The following is a 16289-nucleotide window of genomic DNA, read 5'->3' as shown; positions in this document are numbered from 1 at the left end:
GTGCGCCTGCCACAAGGGAGCCCACCACACGAGGACCGCCCCACGCCCAGCCAGACTTCCCGACCCGTGCCACCGCTGACTGACCGTGGCGACTGCTTGCTCTTCCATCTTCTGACTGCAGAGAAGCAGCAGACACATCCCACAACTTGTGCTTGAGTTAGAATAACACAGCTGAGGCCACACAGGAAGGCCTGGGTGGTCTTAACAAAGGACATCTTAAATTGGCCTGCAGCCAAGTAATTATTCTGAGACCCTTCCCCGTTCCATTTCACATGTAATAGACATTTCTGTCTGTTATTTGTTGGTTCACTGTTTGAAACCATGCTTTAGAGGCAGGAGTTGTGCAGAGGTTGGCAAGTGTCTGTAAAGGACCAGTGAAGAAATACTTTCAGCTTTGTAGGACTAGTCTACCGCACCTACTCAACTCTGCCATCTTTCTCTGATGATGAACATGGGTTAAGCCTTTCTGGGTTCAGGTACCAAGAGCCTCGTGGTGGGAACAAGGCCAAACCTTGCAGAAGCATCTGGAGGCAGGAAAGGGTGTGACACTGACCTCGGGCTCATCACCATCAGCTCAGAAGCCTTTGCAAGTGAAAGAATTAATGCCAGGATGCTAGGATTTTTTTTTTTTAATTGAAACAAGTAAATCAGACAATTACAAGAATTGTACGAATATTAACACAGCCTGAAATGACCCCTTGGGTCCAAGCAGGTGATATGTGCACATCAAGGCCCTGGGGCGGGAGGCAGGACCCCCACACACCAGTCTTGGAGCCCAGAGACAGTGCGCGTGGCCCTCTCTCTTTCTGTGGCTCCCGTCCTCCCCGTAGGAGGTGGCAGTTCTCTGGAAACCTCTGGTTCTCAAGAAAGCCTCTAGCGACGAGCCAGACAGCAGGTGTGAGGTGGGCCTGGCTTGGCAAAGTAGTACTTGTTGGCACTGCTCAGCTCAGCACTTCTAGATCCAGGCCGGACAGGAAAAGGCAGAAAATACAAATCTCATTCTAGAAACACACACACACACAAACCTGATATTACACACTCAATAAAATCCAAAAAGGCTTTTCTGGTTTTGGTGTTTTGTTTTTGGTGGCAGGGATTCAAAAGAAGAACTCTTATCTTCTGGTTAACATTCACATTAGCAAAAAACCCCTGTTACAAAAAGGAAGAGGAAATAAAACTGTCTTTTCATCGAAAGCTATTTCAGAGGATGACTAAACAATAAGCAGATTCTGACAGACAGTAGTGGGGCTGCATTTTCATCCTTGCTCCTCTCACCCCACACCCACTTAGCAATAAAACCGTGTATAAGCACACACAATGGGCTCTGAGCAGCGTCCCCCCGTCAGCCCGACCACCCTCTCCCACCAGGCGAAGTTTAAATGTAGCGCAGGCACCACCAGCTTCCTACTAGTTTCAGCGCCTCAAGGACCGAGGACGGAGGGTCTGGCTACTGCTGCTCGGCCTGCCTCCTGCAGTAGTTGCTGTAGGCCTCCTCGAACATGGCCTTGCAGGGGAACCGTGCCTTCAGCTTGGAGCAGATGAGGAAGGAGCCACCCATCTTCCTGTGCAGGGAGTAGGTCTCCTCGGGCGGCGGGACGAGCCGGTGCTTCAGCATGATGGGGATCAGGTTGTGGATCTTCTCGGTGGTGCTCTGGGTGCCGAAGTCAAAGGGCTCCTCCGAGGCAAAGGCCTCCCCCAGGATGAGGATGGCATCCAAGTGGGCGTCTTCCATGGCCTGGAGGGAGAGGGAGGGGAGACTGAAGAGCCTGCCAGCCCAGGGCTCCTCACACACACACCCCCAGGAGCTAGACTGAGCGCTCCCTGAGGACAGGGCAGGTAGTGAGTGCTTCACCCAGATTGAATCATGGTGACAGGGGCATGAACTCAAACCACTACGGGCAGGAAACATCGTTAATGTGTGACCTTTCTTCCAGGTAAAAAGAAAGGGAGCTTGGCAGGTCTGTGGCAGAATGCCAGGTGTGACCCAGCCTGAGGGCACTCAAATCCAGAGGTTTTATAAAACGCCTGTCAGTCCTGAAAAAGCCACAGGCCTGAGCTGAAGTGAGCCTCTGCAGTCCTCGTAGGTGGCAGACCCGAGACCACCAGGGTGTCCGCACCCCTTCCCCACTGTCGGGAGAGGAGAGTGCTGCTATCTGGTGACAGGACACCAAGAAGGTCACCCCTTCATTTAAGGGGCTACTAAGATCTCTTCCAGGGTGCCCCTCACCCCTTCCCCAGTGAGGCCACAGGAAGTGGGGGCTTTGCATCCCACCTGCTCACCTAGGCCCTGAGCACCCGCGACGAGCCCAACGACTAGGATCTCGCCATGGGCTGGGGTGGGACACAGAACAAGGGCTGCATGACCAGCCCTGGTATTCTGAGGGCTTCGGCCCACCGGCGGGGGCAGGGCCTGCCCTACCAGCTCTGATTGCGTCCACTTACAAACTGAGATACCCTTCAGATTTCACAGGAAAAGCAGTCCACATCCCACCCTTCCCACAAACACCAAAGCTGGCCCAGCGGCTGCATGTGGCTCAGCAGGCCTGGTGCACCTCCAGAGTCAAGAGAGCTCACCTTGACCTCGTAGCCGGTGAGGAACTTCATCTCTATGGATTTCTTCAGCACAGCCTCCCTGTCCTGGTTAGCAGCAGCCCTGATGATCTGGGCAGAGGGCACCATGGGTGGCACGTGGAGAGGAGATCCTGGGGGTCCAGGGGGCTGGTACCCGTCCCGCCCCCAAATGCCAGCACATCCACTTTTACCCTTTACTTGGGCTTCCCTGGTGGCTCAGATAGTAAAGAATCTGCCTGCAGTGCAGGAGACCAGGGTTCACTCCCTGAGTCGGGAAGATCCCCTGGAGAAGGGAATGGCTACCCACTCTAGAGTTCTTGCCCAGAGAATCCCATGGACAGAGGAGCCTGGGGGGCTACAGTCCATGGCGTCGCAAAGTCGGACATGACTGAGTGACTTTTACTTTCCTCTGCACCTGAGGCGGCTGTGACGTCCACTGTCACCAAACAGCAGGGACAGACAGACATCAGGACAGGAGTCCACCCTCCCTCCAAGCCCCAGAAGAGCACCAGCCAAGGCCAGCCCCCCACCTCCCCTCTACCTGGATGTAGAGGTCGGTGAAGGATCTGTCAAATTCCCGAGTTGCCCCGAAGTCCAGAAGAGCCACCTGGGGACGGCGATACCAGGGAAGGTTTGCCCCAGTAGGGTGGAGGGACAGGGCAACGGGGGGCTGAGACCCCCAGATCTTGGAGCCCTGGTCCAGTGGAGCTCAGGGTCCCTGTGGGATCCCCACCTGGTGCTCACCTTGTGCAGCTCAGGGTCATAAAAGAAGTTGGACCAGTTGGGGTCTGTCTGCATGAAGTGGAACTCGAACAGCTCCCGCAGGCACAGTACCAGGATGTTGTAGCAGATCTGGGGGCCGGGTGGGTCCGGTCACACCACGCCAGGCCGCCTGACCCCCTCCAGACCCGGACCTGGAAGTCTGACCCCTGCTCTCCTCTCATCATCCACCCCATCCCACCTCCCGCCCACAGCCAACTTCGATTCCACGTATATCAGCGGGTGGGGAGACGAAGAAGCGCTCTTGTCCCTGCCCCCACAGGGAGTGGTGCGGACTCCAGGGTCACCAAGCGACACACCTCGTTTCGGATCTCCTGGCTCAGCCCCTCGGCCTGGTCCAGGGGGAAGCCGGACACCAGCTCCGTGGTCAGCACGTGTGGGCTGCAGAGCTCGTCCACAATCTCGGGCACGTAGAAGAAGGGGTGGTCCTTCAGCAGCTCCCTGGCAGGGGCGAGAGGTCACACCCTGCTCACCCTGATCCTCCACCCCTACCCTGGAGCCGACACAGGACAGCGAGGCGCTGAACCCCCCAGACTGAGGGGCTCCGGCCCCAGGCCCCAACCACGGTCTTCCGCCCCTCGGAGCTGGAGGGGCTTCCACCCGCTCTGTCCCCGCAGCGGGAGCAGTGGGCGAGGGCCTGAGGCTGCAGACGCACCGGAACCTGCGGGCGCAAGCGGCCTCCCGCTGGTAGTCGCACTCGAGGGCCAGCTCCCGCCGCAGCACGTCGATCAGGTGCTCGGGGAACAGGCCTGGGCGGGGGAGGAGGGTGTCAGGGTGGCCAGGGGCTCCCCAAGTCTGCACCCCACCCCCCACGCCTGCCCTTGCCCAGCAGCAGCCTCAGACCTTCCGGAAGCATGTTGCTCATGTTCAGCACGGTCATGAGGTTGTTGACGTCACTGTTGATGCTCTGGGCCACGCCAGGGTACTGCAGGGAGCAGAGGGGCAGCGGGCACATGGAGCACGGCCCTGCGGGCCCCCACCCTCCTGCCGCCCGTCAGCCTCCCAGACCCCACGCCTCCACAGGGCAGAGCCAAGACCCCACGATGCTGCTGTAACCCCTGGGCCCACCATGACCCTATTCTACCCCACCTACCGCACCCCCACCCGCATGCAGAAACAGCCGCCCCACCCCTCCAGCTCAGGGCCCCAGGCAGACAGTCACTTGTCCCCTGTCCCCACCCCACTCAAACCAAGCTTGCTGGGAGGCTGTTCTCCCTCCCAGTCACTCAGCAAATACTTCTCAGCACCCAGCGCTGATCTGGTGCTAGGGACAGAAGCGATGAGACACGCACTACGCCCTGGGCGCGGGGACACACGGGGGCTGTTGGTGCAGAGGCCCCCACAGCGCAGGCCCCGGCTCTGCCCTGAGCAGCTCCCAAAGATGTGCGCACACACCCTGGGTGCCTACCTGGATCTTCATGGCCACCTCGCGGCCCCCCTTCAAGCGGGCCAGGTGCACCTGCCCGATGGAGGCGGCTGCGAAGGGCCGCTCCTCGAAGTACTCCAGCTTGTCCCGCCAGTTGGGGCCCAGGTCGTTGTTGAGAGTTTTCTGGAGGGAGAGGCCAGGGAGAGGCTGTGAGCACAGCCGGGGAGCCCCCACCCCTCCCAGGCTGCCACGCCCGAGCGAAGAAGCCCCAGCCTCACCATCATCTGCTTCAGCGGCATGAAGTCTGCACTCTGCCTGACCCGATCAAAGATCTTGGCCAGATGGGGGTTGATGAAGGCGTCGTCTGGAAGGCAGCAGAGCAGACAGCAGAGTGCTGACCCCTCGGAAGGCAGGCGCGCATGCCACCTCCATCACCCTGCCCAGCGCGGCCTCCTGGGAGGAGGCCCAGTGCTGCTCCGCCCTTCCACACATTGAACCCCAGGTTCAGAGAAGACGAGGCACAGGCCCAGCCTCAGGTTCCTCCTGCTTGAGGGGAACTGGCTGTGTTCCCTCTCAGGACACCAGCATCTCAGATGCTCCGCCCTGGGGGCCCCATCAGAAGCCCCGAGGCTCCCCTGGACCTGGGCTCCACTCAGCGCTACACCCAGCCCGCCTCCTGCTCAGCCACAGCGTCTTCCCCGCCTTCCTTCCCTGACCACACACCCCACACCCCGATGTCACGCCACTGCAGCCCGTGAGCTCGCCCACAGCACCCTCAGAACATCAGCCTGACTCTCGCCAATTTTTTAGATGCCAGGACTTTTGGATATGCCAAAACACTCAGAAAGAAGCCAAAAAACAACCACCACGGGCTCTTATTTAAGACTCTGTTTTTTAAACATCCCAGGTTGGTTAACAGCAAGGATTCAAACAAGAGAAGTCAGTGAGCAGAAAACCTCCCTCTCTACTTGTCCCCAGTGGGGCTGAAACACACGCCTTCCCTCTGCTCCCCACCCCCACTGCACCCCGCCCCCGCCAGCCGCACTCACCCTGGATGCTCAGCATCTGGCCCAGCTTGAGCGCCGCCCCGCGCACCTTGCACAGCGTGCGCACAATGCGCTCCGCGTTGGCCTCCGACAGGAAGGGGCTGGAGTCCAGCACGGCCTTCTTCCCTGCGGGGGAGCAAAGCCACCATGATGCCCCTCAGGCGGGGCTGCCAGACCTGGGACCCCCCACCCCACCCCAAGAGGACCCTCCCCCCGACTCAAGACTGAGACAACCCAGCCCACTGGCCCCTGGTTGTGGGTCTTGGCAAATCACTGGTTCTCCCAGTAAAATAACAAATAATAAAATAACGAAATGTCAGGGTTTAGCACATTTTAAGGGTGGTGGAACAGAGCCCAGCAGACATCCTGATACAAAGGGCTTCCCTCCCGGGGCGCCACAAAACCAGCAGTGCAGTTTTAACTCCACATCTCACATCTGCCCCCTCAGATGCCGAGGAAGGCCCTCCGGGGCCCCCCAGGTCTCCCCAGGCCCGCCCCCAGCACCCTCCAAACACACACACACAGGCCGGCCCACAGGGCCTCTCCCTCCATGTCAGCCCCGGCCAAGTGACTGTCCCTGCCCTTCAGTGTCCTGGACAAAGGTCACCAGCACCCCCAGAGTCCCTGCACAGTCACCCGGGGCCCACTGGCCATGGTGAGAGCACAGTCCTAAGGGAGGGGAGTGCAGGGTCAAGGACAGCCTCACCTGGTGGGTGCCCGCCTCTCCCCTCTGCCCACAGAGGCCCTGCAGCCCCCTGCAGCCAGCAGGCCCCGGGAGAAGGTGAAGAAACCTCAGGGGAGCAGATGACCTCTGTCCAGAACACTCAGAGGTGGGAGGGTACAGGGTGGTGACTCAGGGTGATGAGGAGGGGGTCACCCAGTGGTCCTGCCCTCTGTCCTGTGAGCCCAGTTAGACTGGAAGTCCCCCAGGCTGCCAGGCTGCCCCCACGGCCCCTGGCGCTTGCCTCAGCCTGCATCCCTGTTGGCCCGATCCAGACTCAGAGCAGGTCTGAGTCAGATCCCACAGCAGGACCAGGGGAGGTGGTGTCATGCCACTGCCCTCCGTCCGGGGCTGTGTCCAGCCTGGCCTCTGATATACCAGGGCCAAGGGGCTAAGGCGGGATGTGAGTCTGAAGGCCAGCATCTGAGGGTAGCTGTTAGGCCTACACAGGGCCAGGCTCACTCTCAGGGAACCAGATATCAGGACAGGGTCCCAGAAAGGGGAGAGAGTTCAGCTCCACAGGAAGAGGCCAGTCACGGAAGCTACAGCCCCTGGGCAGGGCCATCCAGGGTGGCTGGGCCAAGGGCGTCCCCGGCAGACCTCTAAGTCCCCTCTGCCCTCCCCAGCTGCTCAGCCCCTGGACCCTGTGGGCCGGGGACCTGGGTCATGTCCCTCAGGAGGCAGGGGAGGAGGAAAGGCCCCGCCCCAGGCAGGAGGAGGGCGCTTTCCCCCCGAGTGACACGGTGACCCTGACATTGAGAGACAGGGCCTGGCCCTCCTGAGATTTCCTCCCCTCCTCACAGCTGGCCAGTCTCCACAGCCCCAGCAAGGGTGGTCTGAGAACAACGTGGGGGAGTCAGGGAGTTGAAAGGCATGGTGGGCTGCCCCCCAGCCAGGAGGCGCTCCCCGGGGAGAGCGGGCTGGGGTTCCAGGCGCTGCTCAGGAAGGGGGCGCACACCCTCTGGCCTGAGCCCACGTCCTGCTCCCAGTGTGGTGGCACCCAGGCGCCTTGACCCCCAGCCAGGCCACTGCTTCCCTGTCAAAGGACACCAGCTGTAACCGAGGAGCCGGGGTTGCCTCTTCCCTGCTTGGACGAGGCGGGATGGAGAGCCGCCAGTTGTGGAGCCGAAGATGGGAGGAGCTGTGCCTGGGGCAGGCTGGCTTCTCACTCCAGAGGCAGGCTTCACTTCCCGGAGCCTCAGCACCAACACTAAAAATACCTCCCTAAGCCTCTCTGTCCTCTGGCCCCTTCCAAGGACACACATGCTCTGGGGCCAGTAGGACGGGCTAGTGCCTTCTCCCCCGCGAGGACTCTCGTCCCCTCGAGAGGGTCCTGCAGGTGAAGCAGGGCCATCCAGGGGGCTGACAGGCCACCAGGGGAGCCGGCCCCGGGGCTGTAGCCAGGGCTTAGGGGCCACAGTGCAGCCGGACAGTGGGGACCACTCAGGGTCCTCAGGGATGGGAGGAGGAGGTGTCAGGTCTTGGAATGAGCTGATGAGCCCTTAATAGGGACAGGGGGCACTCAGCCCGGAACATCAAGTACACATTGAGAAATCCATGAGCAGAAGGCTCTAGCAGGGCTGCCCTTAATGGCCACCAGAACTCCGTTAAAGGGGAAGTTCTCTGCATCTTCCCAGCCCACCCCAACGCCGGGACAAGCTTGAGGGAGGGGCCCTGGCTGACCACCCCGACAAGCGGGAGGTGGGGGAAGCTGCGCCCTGACCCACCAACACAGCACCATAAGCACCCAGGTTCCAGCAGCCAGTCTGCAGAACTTTCTCCATGGAAAGTTGGGTGGCCCAACAGCTGGCCACCCAGACTAGGGGGAACCGGGCATTCTGACCTGACCCCGGGCTAGCCCTGGGATCACAGGGGAGTCATGACCTTCACCTCAGAGACGAAGAGTCTGAGGATGGAGAGGAGACGGCCACCCCTGGTCACCGAGCAGGGGGATGGAGGCCCCACAGCTCCAGCAGCTCCCACATCTCTCAGCCACAGCCAAACAGGGAGCCCTGGCCTAGCACACCTGGGGCCCCAACGAAACCCGAGGCTCCTGTCAGGAGAGAGCAAGCGTGGAGGCCCCAGAGGAGCCAGGAGGGTGGGTGAGCCAACACGGGCCAGGACAGGTGCAGAGCGGCCTTCAGGTCCCAAACTCCAGGGCTGCCGTTTACATGAACACAAGGTGCAAGGTGCCCGTGGAGGCCAACCCTCAGGGAACACAGGCAGGAGCTCGGAGCTGACAGGCCCCCCTCCCAGGGCCCAAACTACCCTCCTGCTCAAGGGCCCAGCTCACCTGAGGGGTCCTCGGGGCGGAGGCTCTTCTTGGCAACCTCAGCCAGGGCCCCGAAGCCCAGACCTACAGCCAGACCTGCAAAGAGGAGGTTGAGGGCTCTGGGCATTCGCTCAGGAGCTGCCCATTGCCCTTCCCCATGAGCCCTGGAGCAGCCCCAGGCAGACAAGGGCCTCGCTCCCCAGGGACCCCTGATGACACTGCAGACATCTTAAAGAGGTGGGAGATACACAGTGACTGTTTTCAAAGAACACCTGGCTCACGATGAGTGCTCCGGTGGAAAAGTCTCCTCTGCCCCCACTCCCCTCACCTCTGCTATACACTCACGTGACACACAAACACACCCCGAGACAACATACAAGGAAGAACACACTGGGGAGGCACGGCACGAATGGAAAACAGACCGGGAACGGTTGCGGGCCGAGGACAACACAGGGCACCCTCCGGGACACAGTCACCCACTTCACGGTGTGGGCAATGAGCCTCAACACCCTAGGACTCTCTGATCTAGCTGACTGCAGCTGCAAGGAGACGTTTTACCACCACAACACACAGCAGTCGTTGATGGGGTCGGAACATTTTGCAAAAGCCACGGGGACTCACTGGAGCTCAGACCGCAGCTCTCACTCGAGAGGAAGGCCCCACAGACATACACAGGGGTTTAAGGAGAGTGGGGTGTCAGCCCCACTTTCTTCCTTCATCAACCTTTGAAATCAAGGTCTCTTAACACCTCATTTATCAGAGGTTGGTACTGGATGATCCCAACTGTCCAGGAGAGGCCCAAGGAGCCCAGCAGGTGCCACTCGGCCCACACAGAAAGCCCAGGAGCCTGGCTCAGGGCCCATCTCCTCTATTTCAAACAGTTCCGGCTGGCCTGGGGCGGGGGCGCAGTTAGCTGAGAGAGTGAAGAACGCGTGGAGAAGCACACTGATCACAGCAGAAGGGCAGCAAAGACCCAGGGAAGATGCCAGAGGCCCCGAGAACAGCGGGCCGTGGTGAGCACGATCCTGGGGGACTGGGAGGTTGATGGAACAGCTTCCCTCCAGGCCCGGTGGGCTCACACCAGGCAAGGAAACCTGCACGTGCTTCTACATTTTCCAAATTTTCTACGATTATGTGTTACTTTTATGAGAAATATTATTGAATGTACTGAGAAAGCTACTTAATGACGATAAATTTTAAAAATCAAAAAAGGATAACCAAATTAAAAATTATGTATTTTTGGAATACACTTTACCCACCATTAGGCAAAGGTGCAGCCCCCACTTTGTCAGCTGTAAAGGAGGCTCCTGCCTCTTCGTCGGTGTGAGGATTAAACAGTGGAATAAGACTGAAGTGCTACCAGAAGGGGCAGTCATAGGGCAATACTATTTAAAGATGTTCGCTATTACTGTCCTTTCTCCTATTCAAAGAGTAGACCAGTGCTGCCCAGGAAATATAATGTCAGCCATGGATATTTTTTATTTTCTAGTGACCACATTAAGAAGGCAAAAAGAAGCATGTGAAATGAATTCTGATCGTATATTTAACCCAAAGTACTCAAGATATTTCCCCTATTTCTTTGCACTGTTCACTTAGGAAGGCTTTCTTCTCTCTCCTTCCTATTCTTTGGAACTCTGCATTCAGATGGGTATCTTTCCTTTTCTCCTTTGCCTTTCACTTCTCTTCCCTTCTCAGCTATTTCTAAGGCCTCCTCAGAGGAAAACAATAGAATAGGAAAGACTAGAGATCTCTTCAAGAAAATTAGAGATACCAAGGGAACATTTCATGCAACAATGGGCACAATAAAGGACAGAAACAGTATGGACCTAACAGAAGCAGAAGATATTAAGAAGAGGTGGCAAGAATACACAGAAAAACTGTACAAAATACATCTTAATGACCCAGATAATCATGAGGGTGTGATCACTCACCTAGAGTCAGACATCTTGGAATGTGAAGTCAAGTGGGCCTTAGGAAGCATTACTACGAACAAAGCTAGTGGAGGTGATGGAATTCCAGCTGAGTTATTTCAAATCCTAAAAGATGATGCTATGAAAATGCTGCACTCAGTATGCCAGCAAATTTGGAAAACTTAGTAGTGGCCACAGAACAGGAAAAGGTCAGTTTCATTCCAATCCCAAAGAACAGCAATGCCAAAGAATGATCAAACTACCACACAACTGCACTCATTTCACATGCTAGCAAAGGCAGGCTTAAAATTCTCCAAACTAGGCTTCAACAGTACATGAACCAAGAACTTCCACATGTTCAAGCGGGATTTAGAAAAGGCAGAGGAACCAGAGATCAAATTACCAACATCCACCGGATCACAGAAAAAGCAAGAGAACTCCAGAAAAAAACAACTACTTCTGCTTCATTGACTAAGCAAAAGCCTTTGACTGTGAATCACAACAAACTGTGGAAAATTCTTAAAGAGATGGGAATACCCGACCACCTTACCTGCCTCCTGTGAAACCTGTATGCAACTCAAGAAGCAACAGTTAGAACTGGATATGAAACAACGGACTGGTTCCAAATTGTGAAAGGAGTACGTCAAGGCTGTATACTGTCACCCTGCTTATTTAACTTATATGCAGAGTACATCATGAGAAATGCTGGGCTGGATGAAGCACAAGCTGGAATCAAGATTGCCAGGAGAAATATCAATAACCTCAGATATGTAGATGACACCACCCTTATAGCAGAAAGCGAAGAACTAAAGAGCCTCTTGATCAAAGTGAAAGAGGAAAGTGAAAAAGCTGGCTTAAAACTCAACATTCAAAAAACTAAGATCATGGCATCCGGTCCCATCACTTACTTCATGGCAAATAGATGGGGAAACAATGGAAACAATGACAGAATTTACTTTCTTGGGCTCCAAAATCACTGCAGATGGTAACTGCAGCCATGAAATTAAAAGACACTTGCTCCTTGAAGAAAAATTATGACAAACCTAGACAGCGTATTAAAAAGCAGAGACATTACTTTGCCAAGAAAGGTCTGTCTAGTCAAAGCTATGGTCTTTACAGTAGTAACGTATGGATGTGAGAGTTGGACCATAAAGAAGGCTGAGTGCCAAAGAATTGATGCTTTTGAGCTGTTGTGTTGAAGACTCTTAAGAGTCCCTTGGACAGCAAGGAGATCAAACCAATCAATCCTAAAGGAAATCAACCCTGCATATTCATTGGAAGGACTGATGTTGAAACTGAAGCTCCAATACTTTGGCCTGATGCAAAGACCCTGATACTGCAAAGACTGAAGGCAGGAGAAAGGGGACGACAGAGGATGAGATGGTTGAATGGCATCATCAACTCAATGGGCATGAGTCTGAGCAAGCTCCAGGAGATGGTGAAGGACAGGGAAGCCTGGTGTGCTACACTCCATGAGGTTGCAAATAGTCGGACACGACTGAGCGACTGAATAACAACAACTCAACATATCATCCCTTACAAGTACTCAATATAAACATTGTTAAAAAGATATATTACTCTTTTCTTACACTAAGCCCTCAAATCCAATATGTATTTTACTCTCAGAGCACATCTCAACTTGGACCAGCCACATTTCAAGTGCCCAGCAGCCCATGTTCCTGCTGGGTCAGCACATGCCAAGCATAAGCCAAGTTCTTGCAGCCACAGGAAGAGGCCACAGTCATCTGGAGATGCCCCCAAGGACACCCTGGGGTGCTGAATGGAGATGCTGTGGCCTGTTTCCCTCTGACACCCCAACCCAGCCCCAGAGGACACAGCACAGAGCCGGAGCCATGTCTCTGGTCGAATATTAACTCCCTGCTGCCTGCCCATCCCCACCCCACTCATCACACTATCTGATTTAGCAAAATAATAATAACAGGAACATTAACCTTCAAATCCCAACGACGTTCACCAGTGTCTCTCTACCCCAAGATTTTCCTCTGGCTAGATCAAATCCAAAGAGAAGCCTACGAGAGAGGCAGACTCACCAAAAGTTACCCAGCCTGGCCACTGCGAGCAGACGCCGCACCCCTCCCTCTGCAGAGCCCCCCGCGCCTCCTGCTGGGCCCCCTCAGACTCTTCTCTGGCTAATTCTAGGCTGTGGGACAGAGCCAAAGCTCTCCAAGCCAAGGACATGTCACTGAACACTGAATCACAGAGGGAACATTCTGCAAAGGAGGCCGCAGGCTCCTCCTGTGGCCCCGCGAGCTCCCTCAGGACCAGCCTGGTGCCAGGCCTGCAGAACTGCCAACAGACAGGCTCCCCACTGCGGCCCGGGAGGTGAGCAGCCCTGCCAGCCAGCCAGCCCTGACCTTGACCTCAGAGCTCCTGCTCTACTGAACCAGGAATAGACTGGCCCTCCTGCCAGTCCCCAACACGCTGACTTAAAGGACTCTCAGAGCTTCGTGGAGAGAGAAGGGCAGGCGCAGCCCAGGTTCCTCCTTCCCGCAGAGCCGGGTGGCACCTCCATCTCAGAGTCCCCGAGCTGGTGAGGACACCCTGAGCCCAGGCTCGCTCACTCCCCCTCTGTCACCTTTAGCCCCACCCACACCCAGCCCCCCAGCCCTCAGGACAGCGCCACCCATGCCCTGACCCACAGGCGGCCCCGGCCTGGACACACAGGCTGCTCGGAGGTCCCGGAGGAGACCAGCCACAGATCCAGGGCAGCCCCACGGCCACCGTCAGCAGCCTTGCCAACACCCTGGGCTGTGAGAAGGCGCCAGCCCCTTTCAAGAAAGTTCCTACATTTCTCTCACCAAAGGAGGTTTTTCAGGCTAGAAATGCGGAAGGAGTGAGAAGCTGCAGGGAGCAGGGTTCTCCCTAGAGGAGTTGGGAGCAGTGAGCTGCTTCCCAGGGAATTGGGCCTGTTCCTTGTGACCAGGAAGCCCAGGCCCCAGAGGCCCTCTGCAGGTCCTCAAGAGATAAACATGTCCCCTCTGAACAACCACTGGGCTTCCACCCACACAGGCACAGAGGTCAAAAAAAGGTAAAAATAAAACACCTTCCAGTAAACAGCAGCGACTGTGAGGAGGCTTGGTGAGAGGTGCCTGAGAGCAGAAAGAAGTGAGGAAATGTTCCGCATTTACCTGCCAGAACCCCCAGGTGTGTTTACCGAGCAAGGCTGGCCGGAGGTTCCCTGCAGCGGTGAGGGGCAAACCTAAGGGAAAAACAGCTTCACTCACACTGCACCACCCACGTGCCAGCCACTGTTCTCGGGCCTCAACTTTTATCAACACAATCTTCCTGATCTCATAAGACAAGAAAGTCCACACAGAAAAGGCAGTGGACAAGGAAATTTCCTTTGCTTCAAGGTGTTCCCGAACCCTTGGTAACCCCACCTTCTCTCCCGTCACGTCACCTGCATCCCCCACACCACGCCAGCGCCGGCCGGGAGGGGCTGCAGCCCACAGGGCTGCAGGAAGGCGGACAGGAGGGAGCGGCGGAGGACGTTCCCTGCAGAGTGAGTGTTCTCGGTTCTCAGAACTGGGCCAGGGCGGGAGGGGAAGAACTGACGGCCCCTCTGCAGGATCGGGGAGAAGGGAGGAGTGCAAGGGCGGCAGACCCAGACTCAAAGTCCCTTTGAAGTATGCTCCTGGGAAACATAGGAAACCATGTTCCCTCACCCCTGCCAAGGTTGCTAACTTCTCTTAGACTTACGGGGCACCCGTCTTGCGACCTCAGAGAGCACAGAGGAGCGCCGGCCGCTTAGAGGGACAGCACACCTGCAGCGTGCGTCCTCGGGAAGTCAGGCGGCAAAGCTGGCATCACTGAGTGAGTGCCACCCAACGAGGGACACCAGGGCAGCCCCTGTCGACACCAGGACCTCAGATCTCCGCATCCTCAATGAGAATTAGGTGCCCTATCAATAAATGCTGGTAGGGGAAGCCTGACTTCAGAGAAGTCAACACAGGGCTTCAGGCCAGGAGCTCGGAACACACAGTCCTGCTGCGGGAGGTGTGAACACTCCCACCCCTACCGAGCTGCCCACCCCCTCCCCACCCCAGCCAAGGGGTCCATGGCATCGCCACTGCTGAGTGGCCCTGCAAGGCCCCTGGCAAGACACAGCAGGGCCGACACCTGAAAACGAAGAAGACAGAATGAGGCCGTCAACAAAACTCAGTTACTCAACTTACCATCCTTTATCTTGGGAGCATGTCCTTTGCACTTTTACGTTGTTAAATGGCCTTTAAAAGTGTAAATTAAATGATGTTCATAGTTGATGATAGGTTTTGGTTTTGTTTTAAACGTTCTTACTTAACAAAATTTAAAAATCACCAAACTATGCCCACTTATCCCAAAATCTTTTGTTTTCAGTTTTACTACTGAGACAAGGGGGGTGTGGAGAACGACCCAAAAGCTTTGTAGGAAAAGGGGCAAATGAGCTCGGAAAGAGCTTTGTTGCTGACATATTAACAGGACACCTAGGGTTATCAGAATCTTTAAGAAATTAATCAACAATAGCGATCAGTTTGCATTCACCTATTTTCTAACATAAGTGAGAACACTGTTCTTACAAAATCACTTAAGAAATTCAATGGTGTCTTGGGAACTATTTTTTAAAGCAATGTATTTTTCTGGAAGGAAGAGTCCTTAACCTTTTACCTTTTAAAAATAAGAGGATTCCTGAGAGTCCATTCCCTCTACTCCTCATTCCTGGCCCACTCTTTTCTCAGACTAGCGTCTATTTTCATGTATCATATTTCAAAATCCTTTCTACGTAGAATCTAAGTATCCTTATCGCTTCCTACTTCTTCACTTGCTGTTCCTCTTTCTAGTTCTCTTAGTATTCTTCTCCCTTCTGCCTTAATGATGTGCACTATAAATTCCTAAGTGAAGGTCTTGGTGATCAGCAAAATGCTATGCACATAGTGCTCAGCTCCTTTTGATAAGTTTTCTCTTGTTCTTATTTGCTTCAGTCATGTCTGACTCTTGCAACCCCCCACCAGGCTCCTCTGTCCGTGGGATTTCCCAGGCAAGAATACTGGAGTGGGTTGTCATTTCCTTCTCAAGGGGATCTTTCCAACCCAGGGAAAGAACCCACATCTCTTATCTCTCTTACACTGGCAGGCAGATTCTTTACCACTGAGCCACCAGAGTAACAAGTTTTCCTTAGTGCTCACTTTATCTGTTAGTCTCATTTCTATAATCCTCCAGTTTTCCATTTGTAGGTGCAGGAGAGATGATAAGACATCTCTCTGAACCTGTAAGATTGAGGCACAAATGAAAAATACAGAAAAGAGCAGAGCAGACACATTGGACAAAGGGAAAGACCTAACATATGTGTAACGGGAGTCTCAGAAAGAGAGGAGAAAGAGAACAGGCCAGAAACAATATTTTAAGAAATGACCATTATTTTCCAAAATTGATGAAAGACATTAAGCCACAGACTCAAGAAGCTCTGCAATCCCAAGTAGGATAAAAACAAAGTAAATCACACCCAAGTGTGTCACAGTCACACTGCTAAAAACCAAAAGCAAAAGGAAAATTCTAAAAGCAGGGGACAAAAGTACAGATCACCATGCCCACAGCATCACAGCCATGACACCCCATGGCCAAACTG

The 16289-nt window shown here is 55.2% G+C and overlaps 1 protein-coding gene across 1 annotated transcript in view; it reads right to left on the bottom strand.

Moving 5' to 3' along the window:
- Positions 1-614: 614 nt before the first annotated feature.
- The window catches only part of COQ8A (coenzyme Q8A), a 45162-nt gene continuing 29487 nt past the window's right edge, over positions 615-16289 (bottom strand). The window contains exons 5-15 of the mRNA XM_043923193.1: positions 8778-8852; positions 5767-5889; positions 4996-5081; positions 4760-4900; positions 4195-4276; positions 4007-4100; positions 3651-3792; positions 3316-3423; positions 3113-3178; positions 2575-2661; positions 615-1735 (exon numbers count right to left, since the gene is read on the bottom strand). Coding sequence (XP_043779128.1) covers positions 1448-1735; positions 2575-2661; positions 3113-3178; positions 3316-3423; positions 3651-3792; positions 4007-4100; positions 4195-4276; positions 4760-4900; positions 4996-5081; positions 5767-5889; positions 8778-8852 — 1292 coding nt within the window. The 3' untranslated portion in view covers positions 615-1447. The remainder of the gene's footprint in view (positions 1736-2574; positions 2662-3112; positions 3179-3315; positions 3424-3650; positions 3793-4006; positions 4101-4194; positions 4277-4759; positions 4901-4995; positions 5082-5766; positions 5890-8777; positions 8853-16289) is intronic.

Source organism: Cervus elaphus, chromosome 14, assembly GCF_910594005.1.
Source record: "Cervus elaphus chromosome 14, mCerEla1.1, whole genome shotgun sequence".
Taxonomy (NCBI): domain Eukaryota; kingdom Metazoa; phylum Chordata; class Mammalia; order Artiodactyla; family Cervidae; genus Cervus; species Cervus elaphus.
This window is presented reverse-complemented; position numbering and strand designations above follow the sequence as displayed.